The sequence below is a fragment of the Chiloscyllium plagiosum genome, chromosome 25 (genome assembly GCF_004010195.1).
Source record: "Chiloscyllium plagiosum isolate BGI_BamShark_2017 chromosome 25, ASM401019v2, whole genome shotgun sequence".
In the NCBI taxonomy this organism is placed as follows: Eukaryota; Metazoa; Chordata; class Chondrichthyes; order Orectolobiformes; family Hemiscylliidae; genus Chiloscyllium; species Chiloscyllium plagiosum.
Window position 1 is genome coordinate 2,173,928 of NC_057734.1, and position 22,581 is coordinate 2,196,508.

The 22,581-nt window shown below is 41.4% G+C and overlaps 1 protein-coding gene across 8 annotated transcripts in view; it reads left to right on the plus strand.

Annotated features, from left to right (window-relative positions):
* The window catches only part of ep400 (E1A binding protein p400), a 150,956-nt gene that overhangs the window by 101,451 nt on the left and 26,924 nt on the right, over positions 1-22,581 (plus strand). For 7 of the 8 annotated variants that reach the window (XM_043715350.1, XM_043715352.1, XM_043715355.1 and 4 more), the window contains 13 exons: positions 593-676; positions 1,837-1,971; positions 4,854-4,898; positions 4,987-5,140; positions 7,209-7,453; positions 8,512-8,685; positions 11,494-11,541; positions 11,662-11,798; positions 14,539-14,595; positions 16,251-16,329; positions 18,031-18,204; positions 19,661-19,709; positions 19,800-19,909. In XM_043715350.1, the coding sequence (XP_043571285.1) occupies positions 593-676; positions 1,837-1,971; positions 4,854-4,898; positions 4,987-5,140; positions 7,209-7,453; positions 8,512-8,685; positions 11,494-11,541; positions 11,662-11,798; positions 14,539-14,595; positions 16,251-16,329; positions 18,031-18,204; positions 19,661-19,709; positions 19,800-19,909 (1,491 nt within the window). The remainder of the gene's footprint in view (positions 1-592; positions 677-1,836; positions 1,972-4,853; positions 4,899-4,986; positions 5,141-7,208; positions 7,454-8,511; positions 8,686-11,493; positions 11,542-11,661; positions 11,799-14,538; positions 14,596-16,250; positions 16,330-18,030; positions 18,205-19,660; positions 19,710-19,799; positions 19,910-22,581) is intronic. The other variant, XM_043715351.1, reaches the window with a different exon arrangement.

Here is a 22,581-nt window from a genome sequence, read left to right on the forward strand (position 1 = left end):
TGACCTTATAGAGGTTTACAAAATTATGAGGGGCATAGATAGGATAAATAGACAAAGTCTTTTCCCTGTGGTCGGGGAGTCCAGAACTAGAGGGCATAGGTTTAAGGTGAGAGGGGAAAGATATACAAGAGACCTAAGGGGCAACTTTTTCACACAGAGGGTGGTGTGTGTATGGAATGAGTTGCCAGAAGAAGTGGTGGAGGCTGGTACAATTACAACATTTAAGAGGCATTTGGATGGCTATGTGAATAGGAAGGGTTTGGAGGGATATGGGCCGGGTGCTGGCAGGTGGGACTAGATTGGGTTGGAATATCTGGTCGGGATGGACGGGTTGGACCGAAGGGTCTGTTTCCGTGCTGTACATCTCTATGACTCTGACTGATGTTATTGTACCAGAGTCTCAAAGTGCTTGAGTTAAATCTCCTTTCCCTTTGGTTTAACAGAGCGCAATTTAAAATAAGAGGAACTTGAATATGAGCATGTTGATATGATTAAATAGCCCCAATAATGTGTGATGTGAACCTAGCGGTTGTGAACTCTCAATTTTGCCCCAGATGAATTAACATAATAATCCAAATAATCATTTCCACAGCTTACACCAGTTGAAAAGTATGCAATGAATTATTTGGAGCTCACACAGGCATTTATAACTCCAGCAGAGCAGAGACTACCAGACGTAAGTACAATATTGAACACTTTTCAGGGTCTATTATCTATGAAACTAAGTGTGTTCGCACCTAATACTGTGCAAATAAAATGGTTCTTTTTTAAAAAAAATTTGTTCTCCGGATAGGACCATAATCATTGAGACTTGGGCTGTTTTCATTTTGAAGTAGGTTGCTGTGTTGATCAATTTAAAGGCCTCGGTCAAAAATGCCGTTGTAGCACTGGAATCAGGCTTTGGCTGTGGGGGAACTGGTGGGGTACTTGTGGAATGTTTCCTTTCTCTGAACATAGGAACTATCAAAGGCCAAGGTCCATCAAGTTCAACTTTTGCATCCTGGCAGCTGTATTATACAATGATAAAGGAGTTGTTGACTAATCAGTGATTGATCCCTATCACAAGCTGCTAATAGACCCATATGAACTAAGAAAAACTCTCATTTGGGGGAGGGGTGAGATTTGGCAACCATGGATTCAAAGTCACGAAGTGGTGTCCTTCCTCACTAGTAAAGATACTCACTAGTATCTTTACATACAGATCAGGAAAGACACCCTTCGACTGGGGCAACACATCCATCCTAGAACAAGCCAAACTGAGACACGCATGAGAATTCCTAGAAGCATGGCATTTCAACCGGAACTTTATCAACAAATACATTGACTTGGACCCCATTTACCACCTCCTGAGAAATAGAACAGGAAATCACATCACCACAGGAAATGACATCACCAACCTGAACATATAAATAGAAAGCAGGAAACATCAGCAGGGCTTTGTCCAGAGGCTCACTGAAGATGTTACCTAGTATGGTAACGAAATGTCTGAAAATGAACCTTCCAGCTCAGCGAGCAAACCTACATCCAGAACCTCAACCTAAGCTACGAATAGTTACTTTGATATTATGTTCAAACTCATGGCATGTCTTCTAGATTTCAAACCTTTTGCTAAACCAGTGCATGAACCCTTCAGCTGTATTTTTGTGGTTATGATAAACACAACTTGTATCATTTAATGCAGCCGGTATCATCAAGTTAAAAGTCTGAGCAATGGAAATGCCAAGTCAAATATACATTTTTGGAAATAGAGTTGTTGGAAGTTGTTTTCAAACACAATGAGGACTGTGTATTTGTGTTAGAAAAAAAATGTTAACTGCTGCCATTTCTGGCTGTCAGGATCGTATAAAAACTGCCAAGCGCGTGTGGGAGTTTGGACATTTGCACTCTCTGAAGGAGGAAAAGAAGAGGCAGCTAGAGGATGAAGAAAATGACGTGTTGTTCACATACAGTCGGGAGGATGCTTACAACAAGGTCGGCATTGCTTTTTCGTTTATTCTGTGGTTGTGGGCGTTGCTGTCTGCACTAATATTTCATCCCATTTCTAATTGCCCGTATAAGGATGGTGGTGAGCTGCTTTCTTGACCTGCTACAGTCGATGCAGTGTAGGTGCACTTGCAGTGCTGTTACATTTTAGGATTTTCTAATGACCATGAAAGTGCTCCATTGATGTTTACCATCTATAAAAACAAAATTCTTTAAGCATTTGGTCGATTTGAAAGTAGAACGCAGAATATATGTAGCATTAAACACAGGTAATGTTTTACATTGATGACTCTTCGCCAGAGGTGTGTAAAGATAGCAGTGAAAATAGATTTTAAGCGGGGAGGGTGGAGAGCAGGAGGGATTAAATGACAAAAGGTTTCATTGTTTAGATTTTGCACAGAGTAGCATTGCATGTAGTACAGAAATGAAAGACATAACCAGTTGAGAGCTGAATGGGTGCATAGCTGTTGTCTTAAGCAATGCGATGGGTAAAGATAAGAAACAAGATAAAAACAGCAAAGTACACAAACATAATACAATGGAGGCAGAGATTGCAACCTGAAATTATTGGGCACCATGTTGAGTCTAGAAGGCTTTAACATGCCAAGTCAAAAGGTAAGGTATCGTTTCATAGAATCATACAGTAGGGAAGAGGCTCTTGAGACCATCAACACTCAGGGTAGCAGCAAGATGGAGAATTCACATACCTTATGATTGGAAGCTTGTGGACTAAATGGAGGTGTTTTGCAAAGCACTCGCCCATTCTGTTTTTATGATCAACAAATGCAGTATGTTAAATTGAAAGAAGTGTAAGTATATCACTTGGCAGTTGGAAAACTTGTTGATGATAGAAGAACAGTTAGCAGAACAGATATTGTGTCTCTTGTGCTTGCATGAAAAGTGCGATAGGAAAGGGCGGGATTGTTTAGTGCTGACTGAGGAGTAGACTAGAGTATGACAGAGGGAATGGTCACGTTGGGCAGAGGACAGTAATATGTGGTTGCTGGTGATTTCATGATGGAAGTGACATAAATGGACAAAGATGATTTGTTGAGTACAGAAGCTGATGATGTGGAAGATAGGGTTCCCCTCATCCTTATCGTGGTTTTGGATGTTGGGGTAGGGGTGAGAGCAGAAGCGTGTGGAATAGATCAGACATTGTGGAACGTACTGTTGACTGTATAGGGGCGGTGGAGGGGACCAGCCAGGCTGAAGTAGTAGATTAACCAGGATAGTCTTCTTTATAAGTTTTGGGAAGACAATGAATGAGTTCATCAGGATTGCAGGACAATGATATTGGAAGTGGTGGAGAGAAGATCCACAGAGGAGATTAGGTTAGTGATGACCCTGGATACAATGCTGTGATATTGTGTTGTGGGGTCTTGGTTCAGGGGGAGGCAGGTGAAATTTTTGGAGATTTGGCAATCAGTCTTGCTGGAAATCAGTACACCCGCTAATGACGGTGCCAGGCTTGTCAGTAGGTTTGATGATGATGTTAGGGGTGATCCTGAGAGAACGCAGTTTGGAAGAAGATAGTGAGTTAAGGAAGCAGAGAAACTGATCGTGTCAAAATGTTTGCAACTTTCAGTTAAAATCTAGAAAGGAGAAGAGGCTAGAGGAAGAGATTTTGTTAGAGGGACAATGCTGGTAAAATGCTCTCTAGTAGAGGGAAGACTCCTCAAAATAGTGGGCACACAGAAGCATCCAAAGAATAGATTAGCTGAGCTTAAAATTCATTGCGGTGAGAACATAACAAGGGTGAAGCTGATGGCAGTGCATTCAGAATCAGAGAGGGAATGATTGGAAGATATTGTGAAGTCATGGCAAAGGAAGAGGTTGAGTTGGAGGGAAGAGAAGTGAAGAAAGGATCTGAAGGGCTGCTGGTTACCATGATTTAGTGAAGCTTGCAATCCTTTGTGAACAATTTGTTGGTGTACAAGTACCAGGCTTAGTTGAATGGGGATACCTCACAGTTGATTTTTCCTATCTTAGTTCACACTGGGATGAGGAGGATCAGAATCCCTTCTCCATAAATAAAGGAAGAACCAGGGTGAAGTTAATTGTGTTTAAGGCTGCTGTTTGGGTGTATTTGCGTAGAAATAGGTGTAAAGCTGTTAATGTAGTGGAGAAAAGAACAGAGAAAGAGTTGTTTATGTAGAACCTTAGCCCTTGTGTTTGGGAGGTTACAAAAGTTGCTGAAGTTGAATCTTTTCAAATAGTACAATGAATTTCTTAAAGCACTGTTCCATCTTAGGTTGGTTGGGTCTGGCACCTGATTGCCAGTCTCTGACAATATAGCATGCCTTTGGTACCTGCTAGGAGCATCATCATGAATGAAACTTCCGTTGGAGCCCCCTCAACGTTTGTGTTAAGGGAACTGCTATCTGAGCAGAGTGACAGATTTGGCAAGAGCTGATAATCGAGCCACATGCCTATCCATTGATCAAGAAATAGAATTCGCAGTGAGATGAAGGTGATTGTCTCAAAGGGAGACCAGAACTAGAGATCATAAACATGTGTTAGTTACCAAGAAATCAAATAAGGAATCAGAAGAAACCTCTTTATCCAGTGAATGGCAAGATTGAGGGAACACATTACCACAGGAGTAGTTGAGGCAAATAGTAATGCTGATTTTAAGGGGACACCAGATAACCATGTGAAAGTGAAAGCAATGGAAGAAGAGTAGATTTAATGTTTCAATGAAACAATCATCAATGCAGATAAATTGGGCTGGGTGACAAGTTTCTGTGCTGTAAATGCTTTGCAGCGTTAATATATAAGAAAATCTGATAATGAAAAGGTGATCATAAAGTGATTTGAGCTGTATTATCGGTGAGAGATTTCAATTATTTTCTTTTCTTTTTGATAAGGAATATGTGAAAGAAGGTCAGGATGGCCAGACTGAAATAATGCCAGTGAGTTCTCACACACTTCTCCCAAAGAAATTTGAGACTTCATACAATTTACAGGTGAGGTGGTAACATTAATTTCTATCTGTGCCAGATATGGACTCCTCCAACACCACCCCAAGATGACAATGATATCTACATGGATCCTGTGATGTGCCTGCTCTATGACACTACTCCTATTCTGGAATCCAAACTACCGCCAGTTTATGTCCGAAAGGAACACAAGAGGCTAAAATTGGACCCAACAGGTGAGAAATGTTCTTTCCAAATTGGTGAGAATGGAAGAATTTGGAGGAAGGTATAACTTAGCTGCTTTTCCTATATTTACCAAGAAAGGATCCGTACTACTTCATCTTACTCTGTTTGGCTTCAGAGGTGCCAATATAGTAAGTAGACGTTGTGTTCAACTAAATTGGCACATTATGGGTTCTTTAGTAGTAGTAATACACATCATTGCTTTTCTCAAGAATTTCAGTAATTTTAAACCCACCTATATTTGCTAATTTTTGCTCACTCATTTAACCTTTTGCACTTAACTGCAGGTTAGGTGAATTGGCCATACTACATTGCCCATAGTGTTCTGGGATGTGTAGGTTAGGTGCATTAATCAGGGGTAAAGAAAGTAATGGGGAACGGGTTTGGGTGGGATACTCTTCGGAGGGTTGGTGTGGACTTGTTGGGCCGAAGGGCCTGTTTCCACACTGTAGGGATTCTATGCATTCGAACCTGTCCACATCACTTTGTAGCTTCTGGTCTTTATATCCTCCTCACAACTTCCTTTCCTATGTATCTTAGCATCATCAAGTTTGGCAAAATTACAGTTTGCTCCTTCATCCAATTAATTAATATTATTTTTTCCTTGGGCACTGCAGCTTAATTGGTCCATGCTAATGTAGACTATAAGTAGTTGAGGCCTCAGCATTGATCCACTAGATTTTAAAAATTCATTTTTGGGATGTGGGCACCACTGGGTAATTAAGAGCTGACCACATTGCTGTGGGTCTGGAGTCACATGTAGGTCAAACCAGATAAGATTAGCAGATTTCCTTCCCTAAATGACATTTGTGATCCAGATTTGTTTGTGACAATCCAAAGTGCCCTTAGGCCAGGTCTTTTTTAATTGCAGATTTTTACACAGACACGCGTGCACATACATTAGTGGAGGTAAGTATTCTATGATAGTTACTATTAACTCAGATAGGAAGTTCAGGTGAAACATCTTTAGTCAAAGTGGTCAGTGATTATTGAGGTCAATGGTGTTACTGCATTTACAAGAAAGCTGGTTGAATATCAGTCATAGAGGTGTACAGCACAGAAGTAGACCCTCCAGTCCAACTCTTACTGACCAGATATCCTAACTTAATCTAGTCCCATTTACCAGTATTTGACCCATATCCTTCCAAACCCTTCCTATTCATTAACCCATCCAGATGCCTTTTAAATGTTGTAACCGTACCAGCATCCTCCACTTCCTCTGGCAGCTTATTCTATACTCTCACCACCCTCTGAGTGAAAAGGTTGCCCCTTAGGTCCTTTTAAATTTTTCCACCCTCATCTTAAACCTATGCCCTCCAGTTTTGGACTCCCCCACCAGATAAAGGAATAAAAGGATATGGTGATGAGGTAGGTTAAAGGGAGGCTCTTGTGGAACATGACCAGTTGGGTTGAATAGTGTATTGCTGTGCTGTGTAGGCAATATAGGAGGAAGACAACCACATACTCTCAGCAGAGCGGGATGCTGGCCCTAACAGCAGGAAGAGATGCTGGCAAGTTACATGAAGAAAGCTGTGGTTCTGTTCGCCGAGCTGGAAGTTTTTGTTGCAAACGTTTCGTCCCCTGGCTAGGCGACATCATCAGTGCTTGGGAGCCTCCTGCGAAGCGCTTCTTTGATGTTTCCTCCAGTGTTTATAGTGGTCTGTCCCTGCCGCTTCCGGGTTGTCAGTTTCAGCTGTCCGCTGTAGTGGTTGGTATATTGGGTCCAGGTCGATGTGTTTGTTGATGGAGTTTGTGGATGAATGCCATGCCTCTAGGAATTCCCTGGCTGTTCTCTGTCTGGCTTGCCCTATGATAGTAGTGTTGTCCCAGTTGAATTCATGTTGCTTGTTGTCTGCGTGTGTGGCTACTAAGGATAGCTGATGATGTCGCCTAGCCAGGGGACGAAACGTTTGCAACAAAAACTTCCAGCTCGGCGAACAGAACCACAACAACGAGCACCCGAGCTACCAATCTTCGCACAAACTTTACATGAAGAATATTCATCTGGCACTGCTTTTTGTAAGTTTAGAAAGTAAAACCAGTTGACCTTTGTTGTTGCAGCTGCTGGAAAGAAATTCAAGAAAGCTCGGCATGGAGAACCAGTCACCCCACCACGCTCACTGTTCGACAGGTCAACACCATGCATGCTCAAGATGCGTCGTGAAGCTAAAGATCAGAAGAAGAACATGTTCATGAAACAACAAACGTCATTTGCTAAACCCTTGCCTACACTGACCAAGCCCCCAGTGGATAGTGGGACAGACAGCCCTGAATGGCTGATCAGTGAGGACTGGGCTTTGCTGCAGGTAACCCTTTCTTCAAGTTCGGTCAACATTTGCTGCAAACAGCTGGGGATTGGAAAACTCTGGTGATGAGACAAATGGCTGGAGGAAAGATAGAGTCCTGAGTAATTAATGGGTGGGTTGGAGACCGTCATCACATGAGGGACAGATGCCACTGGCATGGAAGGACTGGGGACTTGTTTTGCATGTGGTGAGGTCAGATGCAGGATCAGGCCATTTATGGAAGTAAGGCAAAAAAAGTCCATGTCCAACTTAAATCATTGTCTTTGGCTATCGGTGCATAATATAAATTTCTGTTCCTTTTGTTTTCATATTTTAAAAAAAACTCACATAATTTCCATGTTTCTGCATGAATGATGAATTGTTTTCTAACTGACCTCAAGGTTACAAGAATATTATTCTTGGAAAAGATGGGATGGTATGTGAAATTATCTTTGCATCTTTAATATTTGAATATAATTTCAACATCAGCCAAATATATGGTAAAGCATTACGAATCCCAAAAGTAGAAATTGTTTCTGTTTGCTGTAGCATGGAACCAGTAAACATGTTGGGCAGTATGTCCTCTTTGTTTGATTGAATTTAAAATCATAGATGGGAAGAAAGAGTTTCTATCAGCACTAGAATAGCTAATAAAGAAACTGATTTTAATGTTATTGACAAAAGCAGAAGTTGAGATGAAAAGGTTTTACGCAGCGCATTATAATGATCTGATATATAGATAAAATAACTTTCCAAAAGGAATTGGCTGAATGCTTGAAGGGATTTGATTTCTAGGACCGTTGGAAAAGAGGGGGCTAAAGAGCTAACGTGAGAACACTGGGACAAATGTCTGCCTTCAGTGCTGAGTGATTCTATAATCAGCAGAACCCTCTGTAGAAAGTCAGCCTGTATTTTCTGAAGGAGTCGAAGCCCTGCACAGTCCAAATCCATTTCTAGTGTCTTATGTTGCAGAAGATTTGCTGTTTGCGTGTGGAGTGTCCAACAAATGCATTAACAATTTTGTGGTTTTCTTTTTAATGGCACAACTTTTATTTATTTTTATTGTTTGTTGGTGACAGGCTGTGAAGCAGTTGCTGGAGTTGCCCTTAAACCTGACCATTATTTCCCCGGCGCACACACCAAACTGGGATCTTGTCAGTGATGTAGTTAACTCCTGCAGCCGCATTTACAGATCACCTAAACAATGTCGCAACAGATATGAAAATGTGATAATACCAAGAGAAGAAGGAAAGGTAAAAGATGTTTCACCGTTCCACCTTTCATAACAATGAATTTGTAAATTTGAATGTTTCCGCATTCAGGATGAGCTGCAAGTCCTTATGCTGCATTTGCTTGATTGCAAACACACTCCATTTTACTCACCCTGTCCTGAGTTCTGTGTTTTTAAGATTTCCAGACTCAAGAGTAATTGTACAGTGAAAGTCTAAACTACCCAGTCAATTCCTGCATAGTCAGTACATCAGGACATCAGAGTGCTCCTCGGCGTATCTTTCTGTCTACTATTCTCCAATTAGAAGATCATTGTTTTCTAAAGTCTATTGGAGACAGATTAATTTAAAGAGGAAATTAATTTGCAACTGTTTTCAAACCAGGGATCAATTAGAAGATGAAATGCCTCCCACACTGGCTTAATTGTAACAAGGTTTTAGAATGGGAATAGATAAAGTATTTGAAGACACAGAATTTAAAACTTTAGAAAAGGCAGACAATGCTTTAAGGGTAGGTTGCATTGGTTAAAGGTTGAAACTTTATTGCTGGAACAGCACAGCAGGTCAGGCAGCATCCAGGGAACAGGAGATTCGACGTTTCGGGCACAGGCCCTTCTTCAGGAATGAGCAGAGAGTGTTCAGCAGGAGAAGATAAAAGGTAGGGAGGAGGGACTTGGAGGAGGGGCGTTGGAAATGTGATAGGTGGAAAGAGGTCAAGGTGAGGGTGATAGGTCGGAGTAGGATGGAGGCGGAGAGGTCAAGAAGAAGACTGCAGGTCAGGAAGGCGGTGCCGGGCTGGAGGGATTCGGCTGAGACAAGGTGGGGGGAGGGGGGATGAAGAAACTGGTGAAGTCCAAGTTCATCCCCTGTGGTTGGAGGGTTCCCAGTCGGAAGATAAGACGCTCCTCCTCCGACCGTCGCGTTGTTGTGGTTTGGCGGTGGATGAGTCCAATGACCTGCATATCCTCGGTGGAGTGGGAGGGGGAGTTGAAATGCTGTGCTACAGGGTGGTTGGGTTGGTTCGTCCGGGTGGCCCAGAGGTGCTCTCTGAATCGCTCCGCAAGTAGGCGGCCTGTCTCCCCAATATAGAGGAGGCCACACCGGCTGCAGCGGATGCAGTAGATGATGTGGGTGGAGGTGCAGGTGAATCTGTGGCGGATATGGAAGTTTCCTTTGGGGCCTTGGAGAGAAGTGAGGGGGGAGGTGTGGGCGCAAGTGTTGCACCTCCTGCAGTTGCAAGGGAAGGTGCCGGGAGTGGAGGTTGGGTCGGTGGGGGGTGTGGATCTGATGCATTGGTTAAAGGCCCATTACCAACAGGAAGAATGAGCCAAATGGCCACTCTATACTGTAATTGCTATGACTTGTAAAATTTGATCTGCAGACGAGTGTAATACAGATGCTTCTGGTTCACATTAGAGTTTCATGCATGACTGGCTTTATACTAGATATGCACCTTGTCCACGTTTGCACTGCAACTAAATTTCCTCAGAGGATGGAGTCGTGGTTCACTTTGTTTCGGAGGCAGATTAGCTCACTGTATGTGTGAAGCTCAGACAGCAATCTTGTGCTAATGATATCTGTAAAGTCATTTTTAAAATGTAGCAATGGTACACTGTGCACAAGAGCAAGGTGTTCAGTGTATTTCCACCCGTAATCCTGCTGATGGTGCAGCAATTAATTGTACGGTGCCATTCAACGTGTGAAGTAAATTAACCTGGAGCAAAGACTAAGTGATGGCACTTTTCATGTTTGCGCTGTTGTTGTGATTCATGCAATTGCTGCAGACCATCAGCAACAATTGTTTCAAGCAATGTGTTGCAGTCAGCAGGACCAGAAAAAGAACCGCAGAATACTGACTTACGGAAAGAGGAGCAGTGCTCAGATAACTATTCTGATTATTGCAAACATTGAAGAGCAATGTACAAAACCTATACAAAAATAATATATAACATGGAACAGAAGAGTGAAATGTTGTAAACAGAAGTAATGGACCAGTATGGAGCAGTGATCCACAGTTACGACCTGACATCAGAGAGTAGAAGTGCTGCAATTCAATTAATGCTGTCCCTGCAGCTTAGCAGTGACAGTAAATATTGTATAAAATTGTAGATAAAGATATCTGTTAAAACCACAGAGCAGAAAGATGACCTTTTAAAGGCTGAATTTGCAGATCAAGAACTTTAGAGTTCGATATTAAGAGAACATATCTGCAAATCTTTAATGAGTTTAAACCCACTCCATGAATTCTAGGTTGGTGCTTTTGTTTGCAAGGAGTTTATATGTTGTACAGCTATGCAAATAGACCTATTTGGATAAAACTTTATTGATAGCTGTGTAGGATTTTAATGATATGTATAATTTTTTCATATTGAGATTGTGCAGGACACACCTTGGGCACAAGGAAGGAAGAAAGAAATAGATTCCAAAATTTGTGATCAAATTGACCAATAGATTAGAGTTCTAAAAGAGCTTACAGGAGGGGCAATGTTGCATGTGTAGATGGAGTTATTAGTTCATAAGAATGAATAAACTAGAAATCGAGACTTTGGAATAAATCCTGACATCCATATTAGCAAGGTGCAGAAAGCGTTTTAGTTTGCCGATATTTGGACAGTAGAGAGAACAATACAGCCTCCATCTGTAATTCTCAAGCATTGGGACGGTTCAGTTTGGTTACGTTTTAGCAGTATCACAGTTTCTGACAGCATTTTAATAAAATGTAAATGCTGCCACCTTTTGCTTCAATGCTTTGTAAGTTTATGTATTCTCTGTTAATTTTTGATTGAATTAATGAGTAAGAAGTTCATTGACTCTGTTCTTGCTCATTTGCAGTTGATATATGACACTAATCCAAAGAAGAAGACAAAAAGCATTTACAAGGTAGGTTAATCTCTTGATAGATCATTGCTTTGTATTAGTATTACATTAAATTAAAATTGCATGCATTTTAACAAATGCAAATTGTATCATCTTAAAATGGTATTTGTGTTTCATTTGAAGAACAAGAACAGTCGTCCACTGCGAACCAGCCAAATCTATGCACAAGATGAGAGTGTTATGCATACGCAGCTTTTCACAAGCCACTTTGAGCTTGTGAAACTTATAGCTGGCAAAAGAAGTCCGCCAATCAAACCTATGTAAGTTTTTTTTGGTGTATTAGGAGCTGCTGGACAAAGAAAATTGATCTAAGATTGCATTTTATAATCCTGGAAGTCATTTTAATGGAGCCATTTTCTAATGACTGCAATCAGCCTCATATCAGCTAGCTTCAATAGATCCAGACAATCCTGGAACATTTTGGAAATCAGAGTTTAAACTCACCTTCCAATATTTGTCCACTCTCAATGCCTTATGTCTCAAATTACCCATTTACTATATTCCAAGATTATAATTTAAATTCCTTTTAACTTGCATCTGAATGAACTGCTTCTGCTATGTCCCCTGAGAACAGTGGATTAGCTGTTTGCTCACTGAAATAATATTTCTGCACGTTAACTTAAGAAATAGGAGCATGAGGAGGCACTTCAGCCCCTTAGACCTGCTCTGCCATTCAGTACGATCATGGATGATCTCATCTCAGTCTCGCTTCCATTTTCTCGCCCCCTCTCCATAATCCTTCAACGTTGCTAATAAAAGTCTTATATATCTCCTCCTCCTCAAATTTGCTTAATGTCTCCTTGTTCACTGCACTCTGGGTTAATAAATTCTAGAGATTCATACAGATTTGAGAGAAGTAATTTCTCCTCATTTGTGCTTTAAGTTTGCCACCCCTTATACTAAAACTATGACCTCTCATTCTAGTTTGCCCTACATGAGGAAGCATCCACTATACGCCTACTTTGTCAGTCATCTTTAATATCTTGTATACCTCAATTCCTGAATCAGTTGAGGTTACCATGAGGACTCTCCTTCTCAATCGCATCCCTCACCTGAGGCGCTGTGACACTTAAGTTAAACCACTATTGGCCATCCCTCCAATGAGAGGGAAGCCGTATCGTCCAGTCAGACTATTCACCATTCACTCTAGTTGTTTTGCATCTAATGCCTTCAAGTATTTTGTATTCTGTAGCTATAGTTTAGAAGTACTTCACCAATGGCTGTAGAATGCACTAAAGGCTGAAAATTGGCACCCTTTTAAGTATGCAACTGACAGTATTTCAGTAGGCAACCCAGTGGGTGCAGAATGCAAACTCTCCTAAATCAGATGGCAAGACAAAAAATGAAACTGCAGGTTAGAAGAAAGAAAAAAATGTTGGAAATACATGGTAGGTCAATTCAGCATCCTCAAAGGAACAATTAATGTTTTGTTTCTGTTCACCTTATCTTCCCATTAACAGATTTAGTTTCATGTCTGTGGTTGTGCCTGTTCTAATCATCACTGTTGTATTCAGATATCTGTGAAGTGCACAGACCTTCCTCTTGGCCTCAATGCACTTTTGTAACTGAGTCAGATGGTTGTACACACTTGTCTTGCATTTCTTGTTAACTCTCATTTTCAAATTAAAATAAACAAAATAATTTATTTGGGGGAGCATATCAAAGGAACATTAGTTAGTAACATTAAAGCACATGGAACAAGAGGTGATGTACGGCTTGGAATCTGCCATGATCTTATTGAATGGCGGACCAGACATCTGCTTCTGTTCCTATTCCTTATGGTCTTAAGAGCTAATGATTTGCTAATGGAAAATAAGCAAAAATAAGGAATAAATGGGTCATTCTCACATTGACAGGCTGTGACTGGTGGGGTACAGCAAGGGTCAGATCTTGGACTCTGGTTCTTCTCAATATATATCAGTGATTTGGATGTGGGGGCCAAATTAATATTTCCAAATTTGCAGGTTATACAAAGTTAAGCAGGGATGTGTATTGTGAGGAATATGTAAAGTGGTTTCGGAAGAATTTGGACAGGCTTTGGATAGTGAATGGGCAAGAGCATAGTTGGTGTAATATAATGTGGAAAATGTGAGAAGAAAAACAAGTTTGCAGACTATTTTCAAGTGAGAAGTTAGAGAACAAAGATGTGCAGAGAGATCTGGGTACCTTTGTCAGTAATTCACTGAAGATGGACATGCAGGTGCAGCACACTGTTAGGAATGCTAATGAAACATTAGCCTTTATCATTGGAGGATTTAGATTCAGGAGTAATGAAGTCTTGTTTCAATTGTGTAGCAACTTGGTTAGACAGTATCTAGAGTACTGTGTGTGCAGTTTCCATTTCCTTATCTCAGGAAAGATGATATTGCCATAAAGGGAATGCAACAAAGGTTCACTAGATTTGTTTCTGGGATGGTAGGACTGTCCTATGAAGAGCTTTTGGACAAATTGGGACATGTATTCTCTAAAGTTTTGAAGATTGAGAGGTGATCTCATTGAAACCTACAAAATACTTAAAATGGATATTTAGGGAAGATACAGGTAAGACATTTTCTCTGGTTGGGGAATCCAGACCAGGGGCCTAATTTTAAAAGTAAAGGGGATGCAGTTAAGGACTAAGGTGAGGAGAATATTGTTTACTCAGAGGGTGATGAGTCTTTGGAATTCTCTTCCATAGATGTATATGGAAGCTCAGCCTTTGAGTATGTTTAAAGTAAAAATTGATAGATTTCTGATAAACAGTGGCATAAAGAGTAATGGGGATACTTTAGGGTAAGAGTGCATTGAAGTATTTAATCAGCAATGATTGTATTGGCAGAGTAGTTTCAATGGGCTGAATGGCCTACTCCTCCTACATTCCAAATTTGTGTGCAAAAATATGTACAATATGTCGTACACAGGGTAAAACGTTGTACACCAAACTTTTACAGGTGAACTTTCTGCACTGTTGTGTTCTCTTTGTAATTGCTGGAATCTCTATTGATTTGCTTTGTTTTCTAGGCTTGGAATGAATCCCTTTCAGAAAAATCCAAAGCACGCGTCTGTGTTAGCAGAGAGGTCTGAAACTTTTATTATTATTTGCTGTTTTGGCTCTTTCAGGTTTTTTTTTTGTATGTAATTGAGTGATACCAGAACTGCAATGTTACACTTGTTGGGAAGGGATGAACAATTGGGCTCCATTTTTTGTTGGCATGGAAAGATCATGTAGTGACCTAACAAGGTATTTACATAAAGTAGATTCAGCAATTACAGAGGATTTTCCCCATGTTGTTAAGAATCGGGGGGAGAGAGAAGCGAGAGTGGGAGAACAGTGATAAGAAGGACATTAGGCCCAACATCTTTGCACCACCCTCCTTGTTTTTCCAAGGATGGGTCAACATTGACGTTAGGAATCCCAATAGTTGAAATTTTCAGTCTATTAGAATAGTTAGGACAACAAAGAGCCAGTTTACACTTGCAATAGCTCTTTTCCAAGGTCCCATAAAGTGTCAGCAGTACAGCTAGGTCAGGAAGGTATGTGCACAACAAGCTATCATTGCAGAACTGTGAAATAAGAAGTGGCATTCACTTTAGCAAACCCCACCTAACGCAAGGCTAGCATTAATGAGAACAGCTCCTTAAGACCGTGCTTGAGGAAATTTTCAATAAAAAGAACTTGATATCATTCTGTTGAAGCCAATCAAAGAAATAAACGGCTGTATTGACATTTTCAGACTGTGCCCTTACTTGGGGTTATGGGTTCCACTCATGACACTACCAGTCTAAGCAAAGAGCACCACTACCCTCCCCACACCTCTATGATGACCTCCAGTGACATGTCGATGGGCTTCCCTTCCCCTACTGGTATCCAACTACTTCCATCTTTTATTGTACAAGATTAGATTAGATTAGATTACTTGGATTACTTACAGTATGGAAACAGGCCCTTCGGCCCAACAAGTCCACACCGACCCGCCGAAACGCAACCCACCCATACTCCTACATTTACCCCTTCATCTAACACTACGGGCAATTTAGCAATTCACCTGACCTGCACATCTTTTGGACTGTGGGAGGAAACCGGAGCACCCGGAGGAAACCCACGCAGACACTGGGAGAATGTGCAAACTCCACACAGTCAGTCGCCTGAGGCGGGAATTGAACCCGGGTCTCTGGCGCTATGAGGCAGCAGTACTAACCACTGTGCCACCGTGCCGCCCGATGTCACATCTCTTCATCTCTCTATGCACTGCCCTTTTAACATCGGTCCTCATTCAGATATCTGATTGTTCCGTCTATTCACTACATTTAATTGAATGCCAACTGAACTAGAATGTTTTCTTAATTGGTTGACCTCCCTGCAAAATTCAGCCAAGTGCCAGTTCCCACAGGGTGAGGCTGCTGTTGCAAACAAAGTCACTAAGAGTCTGCACAATGTTTTTCACTTATGGGGAAGAGCAAATCTAGAATCTGTCAGCATAAGATAGTCACCAAGAAACCTCTTTGCCCAGAAAGTGGAGACAATGTGGCAATGGCTACCACAAGGCATAGTTTAAGGGAAGTGTGATGAGCAGCTGAGAAAGGAGAGAACTGAGGAGAGCGTTGCATGAAGAAAGATGGGCGGAGCTTCAAATGGAGCAACCGTGTTAGCATGGATTGAGCTAAATAGATTGTTTCTGTTCATTATATTTTGTGTAAGTCTATGTACAAAAACATTTATTTATCTGTCTTAGTGGAATCAACTATGACAAGCCCCTACCACCAATCCAGGTGGCCACACTTCGAGCTGAGCGCATATCAAAAGAGAAAAAGGTTAGTATTTGCATAAAAATATCTATCATGACATATGTAGTCTTGCAGTGGAAAATAAATGCCTCGTGTAGAAGTTATCAAGAATTCCATGGTTAGCTTTAACTCGTCATCAATCTTCCTCTAGACTTGAGGGAAAATGTTTGTTTTTTACAGACAATAAAAGTAGTGAAGATACAGATCTCAAGATGAAGCACACATTCTGAAGCAATTTGTTAGAAATTTATAGTCTATTAATAATTCTGTATTTTTAAGTTGAAATATTAACTGAATACTTAGTTTTTTTTTCATAACCGATGGTAATTTTCCTTTTGAGCAGATGTATTCAAGTAAGATATTAAGATTGAATTATACATTCTATATAGTATGTCTTGGGTTTCTTTGTTCTAAGGTATATATTGGATGTTAATACATTATCCATAAAAGTTTCATTTTTTTGTTCTGAAACATTTATAGTCAAAAGAGGCCCTTAGGTCAGCACTGATTCAATGAACCTATCTGCACTAGTCCCACTTTCCAGCACTTGACCCATAGTCTTGAATGTTATGACTTTTCAAGTACTCATCCTCATGTTTTAACAGTTATGATGTTTTCCACCTTTTCTACCCTTCCAGGCAGTGCATTCCAGATTCCCACCACCTTCTGAGTGAAAAAAACTTCACCTCAAATTTCCTCTCAATCTCCTGCCTTTCACCTTAAAATTATACCCCCTTGTTATTGACCATTCAAATAAGAGGAATAGCTGCTTCCTATTCACCCTGTCCATGTTCCTCAAAATCTTATACACCTCCTATCATGGGCTCTTGTGGCACAGAGATAGTACCTTTGAGCTGTTACAAGCCCCATTTGTTCGAGGTGTTTTGTAACGTACTTCTGAACAGCTTGATTTAAAAAATAAATACACATCAATTAGGGTCCACCCCCAGCCTTCTCACTTCTATAGAAAACAACTTGTGCCTATCCAGACTGTCTTCATAGCTAAAATGAGGCAACGTCCTGATGAATCTTCTGTGTAGTCTCTCCAGTGCAAGTCACATCCTTCCTATAGTGTGGTGATCAAAACTATGCACAGTACTCCAGTGGTGGCCTAACCAAAATTTTGTTCAGCTTTAACATAGTCTCCCTGCTCTTATGAACTATGCCTCAACAGATAAAGGGAAGTATGCTGCCATAGCAGCCCAATGATTGCGCAATTATATGAATTAAACAATAAATGTTACAGTAAAAGGGATCTTAGTTCTCAAATTTATAATTATATTTAAATTGAGCAATATTTCATTCATTTTAAATTATCCTCTGGTGTCAGGTTTACAAACATTAGTAATACCTAGAATTTTAAATGCTGCAAATAAACAGAAGGGCAGTCATTATTTGTGAGGGGAATAGACCAGGCAAGATGTTTTGGGGGTATACAGTTTTCTTCTGATCAAGATATAGACTTGAGATGTCATGACTTTTTTTCCGTTTGACTGATGTTGATTTATCTACACTGCAATTTCTATAATATTATACCTTGTTTTTTCTGATCTGCAATTGTAGATCTTCTGTCATTTTTTTCCTTTGAAGCAGTTCATAGTTTCTTAGCCAAACTATGTTGGGAAAATACAGGAATCTGAAATGAGAGAATTAGAATGCAAATTAATTTCTATCAAAATTTTCTACAATGATTAATTATATGTATATTTATTTGTAATGAACTTAAAGGCTTTAGCAGAGCAGCAGAGAGCCCAGCAACTTGCACAACAACAGCAAGCACAGCAAAATACTCAGCCAGCTGTACAACAGCAACAGGGCTCACAGGCTCAGACTCCAGTGCTTCAGCAGTCTCAAGCTGTCGTGCAGACTGCTACATCCACTGTTACCAACACCACTGTGCTAGTAAGAAAGATTGTTTTCATTTGCTTCTCTTTATTTAAGGATTTTCCTTGTGCATGTGTGGAGTGTGTGTGTTGTAGGAATAATAAAAGTTGCACAGCACAAAGGAGGTAATTTGGCTCTTCAGGAACCATCTTGTTAATTCTACTTGGCCTGCTCTTTCCTCATTGCTCTGAAGATTTATTTCCCCCTTGACTATTTATCCAGTTTATTTTTAAAGTTATTATCTAATTAACTTTAATATTGTTTCTTAAACTGTGCTTTCCAGATCACCACAACCTGGATTGAATCAAAGAAAATGTTTTAAAACAAACATAAATATAAGAAATCAGGGGAATAGAATTGAGTTGGTGGAGCTCGAATTCTAGATGTGGGTTTTAAAATATTTTTCATGGGCTTTGCAAATCACTGGCAAGACCAATATTTGTTGCCCATCCCTAACTGCCCCTGAGCTGAATGGCTTGCCAGGTCATTTCAGAGGGCCAGCATTGCCTTGGGTCTGGAGTTACATGTAGGCCAGACTGGGTAAAGATGGCCATTAGCGAATCAGTTTTTTTTTGAACAATTGATTAGATGCATAATGACATCCCTTTAGTGAAACTAATTTTTTTTTTTCAAATTTATTGACTGAATTGAAATTCCATCAGCCAGTGAAGGGATTTGAATCTGTGTTTGCGGAGCATTAAACAGGGCCTCTAGATTACTAGTCCAATGATAATGCAACTATGCCCCTGCCTATTCCTACAAACTTGCTTCAAGCTTCTCCACAATTTTAATCGATTCATACTTTTTATAAAATGTTTAATTTTGATTGTTTGATTCATTTAAGACCCAGCATTAATAACCATAATGAGTAACTTGTTTTTGATTTCCAGTGTGAGAGGGAGTGAGAGACTATGACAGCAATTATATTTGGGCCTTTATTTTGTCTTGGAGCTTCTTAATTGAAATAATGTTGAGGAAATTTGTGACTCTATTTTTAGATTGAGCAGGGAATTGGGCATTACTTGTATTTTGTCATTTCAAATATCATTAGCATTTGGCCCTTTTGAAAAACATTTCTTTAATACTTCAGATCAGTTACAGTAAAAACAGTAGCACCTTGCACCTATGCGCAATCTTTATTTTAGTAAAATGTTCCAGATTAGTCCGTGGGAGCATTAACAAACGCGTTTGGACTATGAGCCACATACTGATATAATAGGTGATTAAAAACTTGGTTGAAGACGTAGTTTGGTTTGGAATACCTTGGAAAGGCGAGAGAATTACAGAATTAGAGTGGGTTTTAGGGAGGGTATTCCAGAGCTTAGGGGCTAAGCAGCTAAAGGATGCATGTTAGTGGTTTAACTCATTTTAATAGTGCATTAAAGACATAACAGTGAATGCTGTTACAGTGTAGTAGATTGGTGTGGGATTTATATTGTTCCAAGTTAAGTAATGCTTTCTCTCTGTTTTTCAGCAGGCTGGAGCTATTAAAACAGCTGCTGGCACGACAAGCATTCAGACTGGTAAGTGATTGCTTTGCAAGGAATCCATAATGATAGAGTCAGCACAACTCTAATTTCAGCTGGCATTCATATTGATTCTTTTCTTTGTAGCCACTGTTGGAGGCAATGTCATTGTGAACACGGCAGCAGGAGTCCAGCAGAGTACATTTCAGCCTATTAACAAGCGACTCACTCCGCATGTCATCTCTGGAACTCTTACAGTATGTGTTAATATATTTAGTTGCTTCAGAATTATAAGATGCAGTGCAAAAAATATTCATACATTTACTTCTAAAGAAAACTTAGGTGGAGCGGCTAATTGCCATGCTTCCTTTGTATTATGTTTCCCATTCAGTTTGTTGGCTACACCTGTATTGGTACATTCTTCATAATGATTGAGTCCCTGTGAGACAGGTTGACAATGATAAGCTTTCTTCTATATAGTTTCACATTTCCTGTCATTGCCTAAAGTGTCACCTTCTTAGCATATCCCCTGACCTCACCCTGAACAATGTCATCAATGCTTCCCTATCATCATTGAGGTATGGAGAATGTGAAAATATAAGTGAAATTTTTTTAAAAGTGAAAGAGAAGCAGAAGAAGTAGGAGAACAAAATGACAAAGGAAAAAATCGAAGACAAAGATGTGAGTTTACTGGTGCAATCATGGAAAGAAGGGCAAAAGAACACCGATCGGGATTGTTCATTGAAAAGGGACAAACATTCAGTGGGTTGTCACATGATGCAAGGAATACTAACCCATTTAGCCTCTATCAACCAGTTTATAACAAACTCTCCTATGAGATGAGGAAAACCCCCATTTGGGCATGATCGATGCAAAGTCATCAGTCTACCACACACAAGGGTTTAATTTACTTGTACTGTATTCAAAAGTGTTATTTTATCTACCTAATTTGGTTTGATTGAGTATAACCTATTCCTACGTTTCATTGGTGCCTGTCTCAAAAGCATCTGGATGGGTATATGAATAGGAAGGGTTTAGAGGGATATAGGCCAAATGCTGGCAAATTGGGCTGGTTCACATTGAGATGTCTGGTTGACATAGACAAGTTGGGCCAAAGGGTCTATTTCTGTGCTCACTTGAGATAGCCAATCTAAACTATTCTATGAGCAGTAGGGATGCCCACACTGGGACACTTTGTGAGTACAGAGTTGCTGCTGTTTGCCAGAAGTTGCTTACATGACTGGCTACTGGCTTGTTTATTGGGTGGTTAAAATCAGGCAGGAAATGGAAGCAAGAGTGACAGTCGTTGGGCCAAAGTGATGGCTAGCTGGCATCTCGACTAAGGAAAAAGTGAGGACTGCAGATGCTGGAGATCAGAGCTGAAAATGTGTTGCTGGACAAGTGCAGCAGGTCAGGCAGCATCCAAGGAGCAGGAGAATCGACGTTTCGGGTATGAGCCCTTCTTCAGGAATGAGGAAAGTGTGCCAAGCAGGCTAAGATAAAAGGTAGGGAGGAGGGACTTGGGGGAGGGGTGTTGGAAATGCGGTAGTTGGAAGGAGGTTAAGGTGAGGGTGATAAGGTGAGGGTGATGGGCCGGAGTGGGGGTAGGGGCGGAGAGGTCAGGAAGAAGATTGCAGGTTAGGAGTTCGAGGGTTGGGACTGAGACAAGGTGGGGGGAGGGGAAATGAGGAAACTGGAGAAATCTGAGTTCATCCCTTGTAGTTGGAGGGTTCCTAGGTGGAAGATAAGGCGCTCTTCCTCCAGCCGTCGTGTTGCTATGGTCTGGCGGTGGAGGAGTCCAAGGACCTGCATGTCCTTAGTGGAGTGGGAGGGGGAGTTGAGTGTTGAGCCACGGGGCGGTTGGGTTGGTTGGTCCGGGTGTCCCGGTCCGGGTGTTCCAGAGGTATTCTCTGAAACGTTCTGCAAGTCAGCGGTCTGTCTCCCCAATATAGAGGAGGCCACATTGGGTGCAGTGAATGCAGTAAATGATGTGTGTGGAGGTGCAGGTGAATTTGTGGCGGATATGGAAGGATCCCTTGGGGCCTTGGAGGGAAGTGAGGGGGGGAGGTGTGGGCGCAGGTTTTGCATTTCTTGCGGTTGCAGGGGAAGGTGTCGGGAGTGGAGGTTGGTTGGTGGGGAGTGTGGACCTGACGAGGGAGTCACGGAGGGAGTGGTCTTTTCAGAACGCTGATCGGGGAGGGGAGAGAAATATATCCCTGGTGGTGGGGTCTGTTTGGAGGTGGCGGAAATGACGAAGGATGATACGATGTATCTGGAGGTTGGTGGGGTGATAGGTGAGGACCAGTGGGGTTCTGACCTGGTGGCGATTGGAGGGACGGAGCTCAAGTGCGGAGGAGCGGGGAGTGGAGGAGATGCGGTGGAGAGCATCGTCGACTACGTCGGAGGGGAAATTGCAGTCTTTGAAGAAAGAGGCCATCTGTGTTGTTCGGTATTGGAACTGGTCCTCCTGGGAGCAGATGCGGCGGAGATGAAGGAATTGGAAATATGGGATGGCATTTTTACAGGGGGCAGGGTGGGAGGAGGTGTAGTCTAGGTAGCTGTGGGAGTCGGTCAGTTTATAGTAAATGTCCGTGTTGATTTGGTCGCCCGAGATAGAAATAGAGAGGTCTAGGAAGGGGAGGGAGGAGTCTGAGACGGTCCAGGTAAATTTGAGGTCGGGGTGGAAGGTGTTAGTAAAGTGGATGAACTGTTCAACCTCCTCATGGGAGCACGAGGCAGCGCCGATACAATCATCGATGTAGTGGAGGAAAAGGTGGGGGGTGGTGCCAGTGTAGCTGCGGAAGATGGACTGTTCCACATATCCGACGAAGAGGCAGGCATAGCTGGGGCCCATGCGGGTGCCCATGGCTACTCCTTTGGTTTGGAGGAAGTGGGAGGATTGGAAAGAGAAGTTGTTCAGAGTGAGGAC